Below are 12,105 nucleotides of genomic sequence, written 5' to 3'. Positions count from 1 at the left end.
ACCCTTTTCTCACCACGTTGAACTCTTCATCTGCAAAGTGACAGTATTTATTCCCTCGTCCTCGTCGCTGTAACGGATTCGGAGCCTCGTGGCGTTCGGTTGTCTCACGATCACGTTCAGGTCTCTGATGAACTGAACCTGATTGTGTTACCGCCGGTGGCTCTGAACACAACATGTTGCACAGTGCACTCGTGCACGTCTGGAGCACTAGACTGTAAAATCTATTTATTTGCCAGGTTGTTGTTTTTATGTCTGTGTGAATGTGAACAGACCTGCGCTGGTTTACATGTGTCGAATACGACTAACTGAAGAAATGACCTTGTTATTGTAAAATGAAAATAGATTAATTTTAAAGTGAGAAGAGATAAGTTGATATTTATATTTATCTTGTTTTTGTATAGTTTAGTTTTATTCTTTTATGCAACAATCTTGTTAAAATGTGGAGAAATTTTAAATTGTACATGTCGCAACGTGTTTAGTGCAATGTGCTAATGCTAATGCTAATGCTACCACTAGGTTCCTCACAGGAGACGAGATGTTTTACGTTTAGCAGGTGTTTGTTAAACTGTATTCATACTGTATATGTATATTTACAGTATAATCCATGGCTCAGTTAATCACCACTACAGTGCCTATATACCAAACTATAACTCACTGTCTCTCTGCATTTCAGGATTCATATGTTTAATATTATTATTATTATTAATATTCCATGTACTGAGCATAAACATGTTGCTTCTGTTTTTGAATCTGCAAAAGTTGAATGTGTTTGAAGTTGTGCAGTGATGAAGAGACTCTTCTCTTTTCTCTGACTTCAACAAGTGAATGTTTATTTTCCAGGTTCCTGTTACAACGTGATTGAAACGTTTCTGGTTTGGTGTCATCTTATTGGGACCATTACCTTATATATATATCTTATTTATCACTATATTCCATATTCTACAGAGATTTATTGCAAACTGTTCACATTAAAGGCAGGTCAAATATCCATCCTTTGATTTGTGACAGCACGTTAAATATATAAAGATCACGTCCTAGAAATACTTTTAATCTCAAAATCCAGATCTGGACCAAATGTCCTGTTTTCACCATCAAGATGTCTCTGATGCTCTTTAAAAGCATTTTCTCTGAAGAGAAGTTTCATCTCTCAGGATGTTAAAGAAAGTGAAATGAAATGAAAGCATGTTTGTGCCCTCAGCTCTCAGGAGGAGTCAATAAGGACATCATGTGTTCGGTATTTTCATGGCTGACAATAAGAAAAGTGCAGATAAAAGACAGAAAGACTGAAACGTCACTGAGCCGAACAGTTAGGAACATTTATTGTTCGATATTTATATAATGTACAAAAAGAAAGATGAAGAATAAGAAGCTGCCGAGCGAAGCGGGCTCACAGCCGAGTGCTTCAAGTCACGTTTACATTCAGCCCGGGGGGCCGAGCACCACGAGGCCCCGGAGAACAGCCACCGCGGCTCCAGAGCCAAGCTTTCATGCTTTGCAGTAAAAACACCGAGAACCAAAAAAGGAACAAACAGCAGTTCTATGGCACTTTTTTCTTTTCCTCCTGTTTCGGGGGAAGATGAACATTCAAAGGAAAAGTGTGTGTGTGACGGTTGAGATAAATCTTTCACAGTAGAAAACCATTATCTCTGTTTTATGAATCAGCTGAGAAACGCAGCTCAGGTTCCCGGTGACGTCTCGAGAGCCGGTTCCTCCCTCGAGGTTCCGTCCGCCACCGGAATGAGATCAGCTCGATTGAACACGCATGCATCGGCCAATCAGAGAGTACGACACCAACACCACCACCATTTATAAAAGAACAGTAAAAACCAGGAGAACAATCACAGCGCAAAGGTTTTTTTACCTTTTTTTTTTTAAAACGACAGATATTCACCACAGAAAAGTTCATTTACAGGAAATGACAGCTCGACTCTGGGACGTTCAAACACTTCCACTAAACTACTCAGAGCTCAAAGGAATATTTATCCTCGTGGTTACATCTTTGTCTGACATCAACATAGTACTGGCAACAATAAGGCTCCCCCCCCCCCCCCCACCCCCACTGGAGGAAATCCTCTATAAATACATCGAGAAACAAAAAACTGAGATTGTCTTAATGTTTGAAATGAAGGTTGAATTGAACCAGAGGTTGACGATTGTTCAGCCCTCCCCCCCCCCCCATCATCAGCAAATGGGACAGGGCCCCCTTATGGCCGCTGTTAGGACCTGCACTGTTATTATTGCAGGTGGGACTGAAGACAGAGACGCAGCAGAACAACAGGACGACACAGGTTCTGGTCGGACCTCGATTCTCTTCTCTCTCTCCGGACTCGGCAGGAAACACATTTATGTTCGCAGGTCAAAAGACGTCTGTGGGTCAACGTGACAAATAAAAAAGATCGTTAACATTTCTCCCTCAGAATATCAGTGACGATATTTCAATGTCTGGAAATGTTTTGTTTTTCAGAAACGAGTTTTCATCCACGGTTGATTTAACTGAAAAACATTTACAGACGATGGGAGAAGTTTTTCAAATGTTCAAACTTGGATCTTACTGTAACTTACATGTTTCAAAATTATAAATAAGAGTAAAAACTAATCGCTCAATATAATAATTTATTAAAAATTGTTATTTTAAGTCATTCAGGCAATTTGAAGACTTTTGTCAAGACGTCTTTTTTCCTGCGAACAAAATGTATTGTGTGAATTTAACTGAAGTGAGGAGATGTGCTTCTCTATTATTACAACAACTTGTGTGTATTTATGAAGGAAATGACAATTAATGTTTTATAGTTTAAGTTAAATTATTTCTGTCTTTGGAGAAACGAGAAATGTTGTGAAATCTACAGGAGATTTATTTTACAGTTCAGTCATTTCCACTTTTCTGCTGAAGAGCAAACCGATGCAGGATGAATCTGTTGAAGATTAAAAGTCAAATGTTTTTATCATGTGATCTATTGTACAACGATGAGTAAATATTCAGTAGTAGTTTAATTAAAAATGGTTTTCCACTCGTCGTCGACACAGACATGTTAAAGTACTTCGAAGGCCTCCGGGTTATAAACACTGATTTAGTCTTGAGCATCATAAAAGCACTTTGTCAAACCCTTTTCGTTACTTTGCAGTTTCGTTTTTTTAACAAATCATCAAAAGAAGTTAAAATACGTGTTTTGTGCTTAAAGGCACTTTTGAGACACAAAGTCGAGTCGAACGTTTTCAGGGATTTCGTGGTCGACTTGGATCAAAGGAAACATCTGCTGTGACATCAGCAAAATGAACTCGGAGAGGAGTCGAATACTTCATCTTTGGAACGAGAATAAAGTCACCCTTCAAAAGTGACATCCACCTCAGTGTGCTTGTTTTAAATGTGAGTAGAGCGACACCTACAGAGCGACAAAGATACTGCAGCTCATTAGAAAAAGAAAAACCCTCTATAAGTATTTTCCAACCTGGGCACTGTGTTTATAAAGTTAACTAATGGTTCTCACTGAAACTTTTTAATTCCAGCAGCTGTGACACGGGGGCAGTACAATCTAATCTAATGGGGCAACTGGGACAGTCGAGGAAATATTATTTAAAAGTTCTTATTTTTCACCAATTAAAGGCTTAAATAGTTTTTCTGGGTCTTTACCGAGAGTCTGAAACATTTCACACGTCTCACACAACAAGACGTCTCACTCTCAAGTCTCCAGAGGTTGTTTATCTTCTTCTGATCGTGGACCAATGAGACGAAGCGTCTGACTTCGATACTCGTCCCTAATTGGAGTCTTTTCTTGGACTGTCCCAGTTGCCCCATTCGATTACATGGTAGCCACAGAGTCGTTCCTGCTGGCGGAAAAGATCTATTGGACATATTTTTTCTAAGTACCATTAATTTACCCTCATTAATAAACATAAGACCCAGGTTGAGAAGTAAAAAAGAGGGATTTCTCAAAGGGTCAGAAACACGTTTTCCCAAACAGATCATTAAATATTGTTTTTTAAAAGTGCAGTGACGTTTCAGACCTTCACCAGTAATACAGCGCGTTACCAAGGCAACAGCTTTAAGTTAAACACTAAAAGTTCATGAAAAAACTCTTTAAAAAATCCAACAATCAAAACACAGATTTCTCACAAAAAAAGAGTCCGTAGACCAAAACCACATGGACGATAAGATGCAGTTTCATGCAAGCGGTTGAACTCGTGACCGGAGCGTCACGGGCTCGTTGACATTTTCTGTACTAGCGGCTGTTTTACATCTAGAGGCGGAACCGACCGGCGACTTCTTCTTCTTCTTCTTCTTCTTCTTCTGCTGCTGCCACGTCGTCAGTGTTGGATCTCAACAGAGGTTTGGGTTTGTGGGCGTCGGCAGAAACCTCCCAATGAAGATGCTTTATACTCAAGCATCCAACCCTGTTATGTTTTCTACTCTTATTTTAACTTTTTGGCATTTTCACATAAGTGTAGAAAATATGTCCTTTCACCTGTTGTGGTGAATCTTCTCCTCCGTGCTCCTCAGTCTGCTCGTCTTCATCACATCAGATTGTGTTTCAGTCACGTGACACAGGAGACGAAGGCTCGTCTCAGCAGTGACTCATAAGACTTCGGTCACTTTCACTCTGAGCATCAGGTCGTTGTCTCATTCGTCTCGAGCAGAAACACTTATGAACCTTCAAACTCTGGGTTCTACTGTGCAAGCTCCAAAAACACTACATCTCCCACAATGCTTCACATCCCAGCATCTCTTAAACCCTGTGCCCTCAGTTTGTAACACTGGTCTCTCCAGTGAGATAGAGCGACTTCCAGTGACGCCCACTTTTAGAACCGCTCTGGTTCCGTAAGTAAATTTCCCATTAATTTCCTCCATCGACATTTATATAAAAACACATTTATAAAAAAAAGTTTGAATACTGGAACTAGGTCGACCAATCAGAGAAGAGAAATATTGGACAATGACCTAGTTATTTAGTGTTGTAATATGTTGTACTTTGTGTCTTGTATGTTTGTGTGTAGTGTTTAGTGTTGTGTAGTAACTTAACGCTGATGAATCCGATCACAGCCGACATGAATTTCGCGGTTGTGGTCAACATTTCCATCGTAACGGTGATCTACACCAATCAGAGACGTCGCCACAACACCCGAGGATTGTGGGTAGTGTGGCGCTTCTCTGATGTTGTGAATAAAACACGTTTTCTTTATAAAAACGCACTTGATCTCGAAAGTAAAGAACATAAACTTGCTTCACAATCTCGTAGCTTGTGGTGATTCTACCTCGGATGGTTAAACTTTTACGGCCCAGAACGTGAACGTGATTTCTACGTCTTATGAATCTGATCCGTTCTCAACATGATGAGTCATCGGCTCTTTAACGTATTTACATCAGAGCGTCTTGTCTCTAAATCTGGACGGAGCAGCAGCTGTGAACCTGTGAAGTTAGGACAGTCGGACATAAAAGACGAGGAGAAGCTGGAGGACGGATGTATGAACCGTCACCGGGAGAGGACACACACACACTGTAGAGTCTCTGTGGGGACACACCGGGAGAGGACACACACACACTGTAGAGTCTCTGCAGGGACACACACACGGTGCACAGTCTCTGCAGGGACACACACACACTGCAGAGTCTCAGCAGGGACACACACACGCTGCAGAGTCTCAGCAGGGACACACACACACTGCAGAGTCTCTGCAGGGACACACACACACTGCAGAGTCTCAGCAGGGACACACACACTCTGCACAGTCTCTGCAGGGACACACACACACTGCAGAGTCTCTGCAGGGACACACACACACTGCAGAGTCTCAGCAGGGACACACACACGCTGCAGAGTCTCAGCAGGGACACACACACGCTGCAGAGTCTCAGCAGGGACACACACACGCTGCAGAGTCTCTGCAGGGACACACACACGCTGCAGAGTCTCAGCAGGGACACACTGGTCCCTACACCAGCAGCAGCCGACACTGTAGCACCAGACGATGTCAACACGAACACGTTATGTACAGAGGAGCGAGCAGGGTTCAGCCCAACAAGACGCTGGATTGATTCCTCAGTCACGTCCTTCCAGAGGAGCTAGTTTCACTCCAGCCGGGTAAGAGGTCAGAGGTCAGGACGTGAAGTGTCTGGTGATTTGGCGGCTGACGTTCAGGTTTAGTCGTGGTTCGGGGGTCGAGGCCGGTCAGACCTGGTCTATTTCCATGGTGGTGTCGTCCGGGTAGGGGTTGGGGTACGGGTTGAGGAACGGGTCGGTGAGGCTGGTCATCGGGACGAGGGTGGGGGGGGTGGATGTGGTGGTGTCCCCGGCGGTGGCGGCCCTCAGGTGGCCGGGAGCTCGGCCTGCAGGCTGGACATGCGGATCTGCGAGCTGCTCTTGCTGAGGATGGACAGCTGCGTCCCCCCGTTCACACCACTGCTCGCCAGCGAGGGATGCCGGTGCTTCAGGTCCACAGCAAAGTACCTGTTCACCGTCCAGCTGCGCCATTTCCTCTTGATCTCCGATTGCACCTTGAGGGATATACTTCACAAGGTCATTATTAATGGACCTCGCTGGAAGGAGACTCACTCACTGTCCCTCAGCCTGACTCTGCTCCCACAGCTCATTGCTTTCAGGTTCTAATGGTTTTCTACCAGTGAGGTTTTGGGTTCCACACAAAAACTTTTTGTTTGAATAATTTCAAACTTGAGAAATGAAGGATAAATAATTAAAAAACATGAACAATTATGAGATCTGAGTTTTCTGGGGAAAGAATATTCCCAGGGATATGTTTGGTTCAGATATTCATTTTGAATATTCATATTTCTTTCAATTCCATAAACTGAAAACAATGTGCCTGATCAAATCACTAATTGAATCACTCCCCCTCATACTCAGTGATGTTTGATTAAAATGTGCATTGAGAAGTGTGAGTGATTTGTTTAAAAGGGGATTTACCTCTCCGTTCAGGAAGCAGTAGAGGACGGCCACCACGAAGCCCTGCAGAGACGAGAGGGACAGACACATGAGGAGACAGAATCATAATAATAATAATGTAAAGTGAGTTTGTACTCTCTAGTTTATAGGTTGAAGTTTAATGATCCTTTACTGATGAGACTGGAAAATGAAAATGAACTCTTCTTCTTTCATCTGTACAAATATCTCAGGATGAAGAAGACGAAGACGTCAACTTGGAAACACGAGGAGATTCCAGATCTTTAGCTGATAATGGCCGACACTGAAATGTACGTGTGTCCGATCACGACAATCTCGATTTCATATCCTAAAACAGCTCAAATCTCAAACCTCAACTCGACTCTGTTCTCCTGAATGATTCTAAACTGGCAGGAGGAGTCACCTGGAAGGATCCCAGTCCGAGTTCAAACACCAGACGCTCCCGCTTGCTCACGTTCTCCGGGGAGAAGGCGAACACAGTGTAGTGGATCCCAAACAGAGGGATCAGCAGCAGAGTGGAGCGAGCCAGCCTCCTGTGCAACACACACAAACAAACACACACACATTGTCATGAGAGAACTGGACTAGGGACAGTGTGTCCTCATTATAATCTGCACACTCAGGTCCAGGGGGAACAGATTAAAAGAACAAGTTTAAATGGTCACATATAAAAAAAGATGTGAGTCTGTTGAACGGAACGTTTTGGGGATAAACACAACGAGGCAGTAAAACACAAAGTTTAATATAAGTTCAACTAAATATTGAAATCTAAAGTCCCTCAGACACTTTCCTCTCAGGTTAACAGTGAGCGTCACTCACAGGTAAATACTGGACTCGTTTCCTCCGATGTCTGGAGACTGGAGCTTCTGCACCAGGATGACGATGATTCCGATGAAGAGAACAAAGTTTATCTGTGGATAAACAAAACATACACAATCAACAGGGAGCTTTTTATAAAACACAAATATTCCTGTCGGTTGTGTTGCTGTTTCTGTAACGCACCATGATGGAGGCCAGCACAGGTCCCTTTATCACCCACCAGATGGCAGCGTTGTCGTTCATGTCCCAGCAGCTGTGAGACAACGTTCAGCCACATGAACACACAACCTTCAACATGAGGCCGCACACGCGTGTTCTGTGTTCGTTACTCACCCGATGTGATCGAAGTGCAGCCGCAGCACGGCCCACACGGTCACGCACACGGTCGGCCCGCCTGCTCAAACAAACATGGCGTCACTTAAAGCCGAGTGTGAGATGAGAATCAGGTGAAGATGTGTGAGACGCCTCACCCCAGCCGATGATGATGTACCAGTAGAAGTATCTCTTCTCGGGGAAGAAGGTCTCCACCAGCAGCGTGAAGAGGTACAGGCCCTCGATGAAGAGCCAGAAGTAGTTGGAGAGGACGCAGTAGTGGAAGAATATCATCACGGCTCGACACTCCAGCTGCACACAGACACACACAACAGGAGGTGAGTGGACCCGAGCTTCAGGCCTGAGGACGTCTCAGCCGGGAGGGGTCTCCTCACCGTGTGGATGAAGCAGTGCTCGCTGTCCTCTTTGGCGTACAACACGCCGTCTTTGATGAAGACGGAAATGGCCCTCAGCATGAAGGACACGAACAGGTTCATGTGGATGAAGTTCCTGGTGCAGTGCAGCTTCCTGAGGACAGACACACAAATCTCTTATTTCATTTCTAAGTGTATTTTTTATGGGTTTGATTGGATTGGACAGAGAGAGTTTCAGTTTGGAAGGGGGGGCAGAGAGGATGAGGACCACAGGCTGTAAAGGGAATCGAACCTGGGACGCTTCTGTTTGTTTATTTTCACCCCCAAAAAATCAACATGTGATAATAATTGCAGTTATAGTATAAGTAAGTCAATAATTGCAGTATATATAATATATTCTAGTATGATACCCGCAGGAGTAATATTAATATTAAAATAGTAGCAGTAAGAATAGTACAACAATACTAGTAGTAGTGGTACAGATCATTTATTTATATTTAAAGCTTCAGTGTAAAATTAGTCTAATAATGTAATCAATGCATTTCTATAATATTTAACATAACTGTATTATCATAATCAACTACACTTAAATACTTACGTAGGCTATACACACATGAAGATGATTAACTTTAAACTTCCAGGAAATGAAAAGGTATTATTATTATTAATAATATGAATAATAATTTTAGGTTATTTAAACAGCACCTTTCAAAAACTAGTTGGGTTAGGGTTAGGAAAGAGAAAAAATCTTATTTATCACTGTTAGATTTGTAATTGTTTTAAATTCGATTATGTGAAGAAGAGGAACTGAGTACTCCGGGTTGTAACCGTCCTGTGTGATGAAGGTCGTGTGTTCTCACCTGAACCTGCACAGGATCACCATGGCTGTGGTGAGGGACACCAGAGAGACGCTGTAGCCCACGGTGTACAGAGCCTTCACCGACACGTAGTACATGTCCTGAACACACAACGATCACACAGGTTCGATTCTGTCGTCTCAGTTTTTATTCCCACTGAAACAAACAGCTGGAGACGGGGGGTGCACTCACCGGGTGGGTGCTGTTGCCCTCCTCGTACAGGCAGGCGTCGATGTAGTGAGGGATGGTCTCAGACCAGCCGAACTCGCTGCAGTTGCGACTCACCGTCCCCACCTCTGTGGACACACAACCATTCAGCACAGGGGTCACATGACTCACTCACTCAGATTCAGGGTCAATAAGCAGAAAACCTTAAACTCACCGAAGTCCTCGCCGCTCATGAACTGAGTGAAGAGGTCGGGACAGTTGACCTCCACCACCTCACCGACCCTCGCCGGCTTCCAACACGTCAGGTTGTCCCACATCCAGGGACAGCCTGAGGACAGGTGGACGGACACAGTGTCTCTTTAGGGACACATGTTCACCATGGGAAATAAAACAGCTCGACCAGATTCATGCACTTGATGCTGAATTATTGTTTTAAACTTTCTGTTGTCAAATGTCAGATGTAGCATCAGCGTTACACTCATGTTGTTTCAGGTAACATGTTTACATAGACGCCAATATTCTGATATTAATCTGATTATCATAACCTGAATATGATCATTTCAGATTGTTCGAGATTTAGTGCAGTAAATGTTGCTGTGAGTCAAAAACTGATTATTATGGAATATAAATATAATTTTCAATTAGCAATTCATAATCAAGGTGTCGTATTCAGAATAAGGTCAATAGTCTGTTTATTGTGGCGCTCTCCAGATAATTCATCTTTTTATTCATCAGACATTTTCAGAAACAGCCCGAGGACAAGAGACGTTGATGATGTGTCTCCTGAAATCACATCGAGACGGAGACGCATCTCAGAGCATCTCTTCAGCCAATGAGACGCCTGTCAATCACTGTCTCACAGATCAACTCTCATTACATCATCATCATCATCATCCTCATGTCTCAATCAACAGTAACTTGTCTTCTAATGAGGGATAAACCTGGATTCCCCGTGTGAACCGTCTAAAGCTGAATGAGGTTTCAAGCTGTTCACAGTTTCATGTTCAACGTCTGCTGGATCATCTCAAACTCTGTGAACCCTCAACTCGTCCATCGTCCCTGTGACAGACGGAGACCTGAGGGAACCTCTGAAGCTCTGCACTGATCTCTTCATCTGCAGCAGCTCCTGCTCATTAGTGTGGAGCCCTGAAGACCTTCTCCCTATCTCGGGTTTAGTTTAATTAGCTTCATTTTAAAACTGTTGGAAAACGTCAACAAAATCCTGTTTGGTAAACAAACGCAGACGAAGAGGAAGAGGAAGAGGAAGAGGAAGAGGAAGAGGAAGAGGAAGAGGAAGAGGAAGAGGAAGAGGAAGATGAAGACGTACCGAACTCAGGATCGTTCCCGGGATCGTCGGAGGCCATCTTCTCCTCACAGCTCTCCTGCTCCTGCTTGATCACACAGTTAACAGGGACCTGCTGGCTCCAGACCTGGAGTAGACACACACACACACACACACACACACACACACCACAGAGAGAGAGAGAGAGAGAGAGGGATTGAAGTGTCTGTAGATTACATCAGAGCAGAGAGGAAGGACCTGCAGTTAAATTGGCTTCATTAGCTCCAGTGTGTGGTTCACACCACAGTGTGGGAGAAGGTCTCCGCTCTGGGATCAGTTTAAACTCTCGGCCAATTAAAAACAAACCCTTTCAGAGCTGCTGCAACCCCCCCCCCCCCACACACACACACACACTCACACACACACACACACACACACACAGCAGCAGAGCCACTACTGACTGAGTTGAATCCCCTTAGATCCAAACACAAGTGGTTCTGTGTGAATGGACCTCATACGTCCAACAGTGTTGAATATGCTCTTATTGTCCTTATGTTCTCAGTCACACGCAGCATCTACTGTCCCTCTGTCCGTCCTGGGAGAGGACAGAGGACATGTGTCTCCCTCTGAGGTTTCTACGTTTATCTCCCTTTAAAAATGTGAAGGTTAAGAACAAAGGTTGTCGCACCTTATTAAAACCTACGAGTGAAAACCGGCTGTTCAAATGAGATGTGATGGATGGACTGATAACGAGGGGCTCATCACACTGGAGCATGTCAGTTAGCAGCGTCAGTTGAGAACCACTGACAGACACACAAGGTCAATCCCAGAGCTACAACTCCAGAGGCAGAGTTCAGGTCCAGAGGAGCCTCCACCTCCTCCTCCTCCACCTCCACCTCCTCCTCCTTCTCCACCTCCTCCTCCTCCTCCTGTGTGTCTGCGGGGGGGGGGTTCTGCTCCCAGGACGAACTTGTGTCTGTGCTGGCGTCAGTGGGGGAGACGCCACGTCCCCTCTTTACGAGGTGCAGCGGGGGGGGGGGGGTTAATATACACGGAGGATTTACGAGCGCCACAGGGACGCTGTCGTTTTGGGGCGTCGTGCAGAACAAGTGTCGACGCAGACTCTGGATCCACAGATATTGGTTTATGAGGTTTATGAGGTTTATGATTCATGTGCCGCGCTCTCGGCAGCAGCGGCGTGACGCAGTAGAAGTACACAGACGCAGGTACAATGCAGTAACAGCTCAGAGGGAGGAATTGAGTGATTGAGGAATCAGACCATGACTCAATGATTTAATTACTGTGGATGATATTTCCTCCTAAAATATTAAAGAGTATGGAAGTAAAAATGAATTATGAGTAATTGCTTCCATCAGACTTTA

General features: G+C 44.2%; 1 protein-coding gene across 1 annotated transcript in view; it reads right to left on the bottom strand.

The window, feature by feature from the left end:
- Positions 1 to 6,298: 6,298 nt before the first annotated feature.
- The window catches only part of adcyap1r1b (adenylate cyclase activating polypeptide 1b (pituitary) receptor type I), a 6,514-nt gene continuing 707 nt past the window's right edge, over positions 6,299 to 12,105 (bottom strand). Inside the window, exons 2-13 of the mRNA XM_053431012.1 lie at positions 10,769 to 10,871; positions 9,656 to 9,769; positions 9,466 to 9,569; positions 9,277 to 9,374; positions 8,438 to 8,570; positions 8,201 to 8,354; positions 8,064 to 8,124; positions 7,914 to 7,983; positions 7,731 to 7,822; positions 7,315 to 7,444; positions 6,915 to 6,956; positions 6,299 to 6,487 (exon numbers count right to left, since the gene is read on the bottom strand). Coding sequence (XP_053286987.1) covers positions 6,299 to 6,487; positions 6,915 to 6,956; positions 7,315 to 7,444; positions 7,731 to 7,822; positions 7,914 to 7,983; positions 8,064 to 8,124; positions 8,201 to 8,354; positions 8,438 to 8,570; positions 9,277 to 9,374; positions 9,466 to 9,569; positions 9,656 to 9,769; positions 10,769 to 10,871 — 1,290 coding nt within the window. The remainder of the gene's footprint in view (positions 6,488 to 6,914; positions 6,957 to 7,314; positions 7,445 to 7,730; positions 7,823 to 7,913; positions 7,984 to 8,063; positions 8,125 to 8,200; positions 8,355 to 8,437; positions 8,571 to 9,276; positions 9,375 to 9,465; positions 9,570 to 9,655; positions 9,770 to 10,768; positions 10,872 to 12,105) is intronic.

Source organism: Pleuronectes platessa, chromosome 9, assembly GCF_947347685.1.
Source record: "Pleuronectes platessa chromosome 9, fPlePla1.1, whole genome shotgun sequence".
NCBI lineage: Eukaryota > Metazoa > Chordata > Actinopteri > Pleuronectiformes > Pleuronectidae > Pleuronectes > Pleuronectes platessa.
The sequence above is the reverse complement of the archived record's forward strand: the minus strand, read 5'-3'. Positions and strand labels throughout refer to the sequence as shown.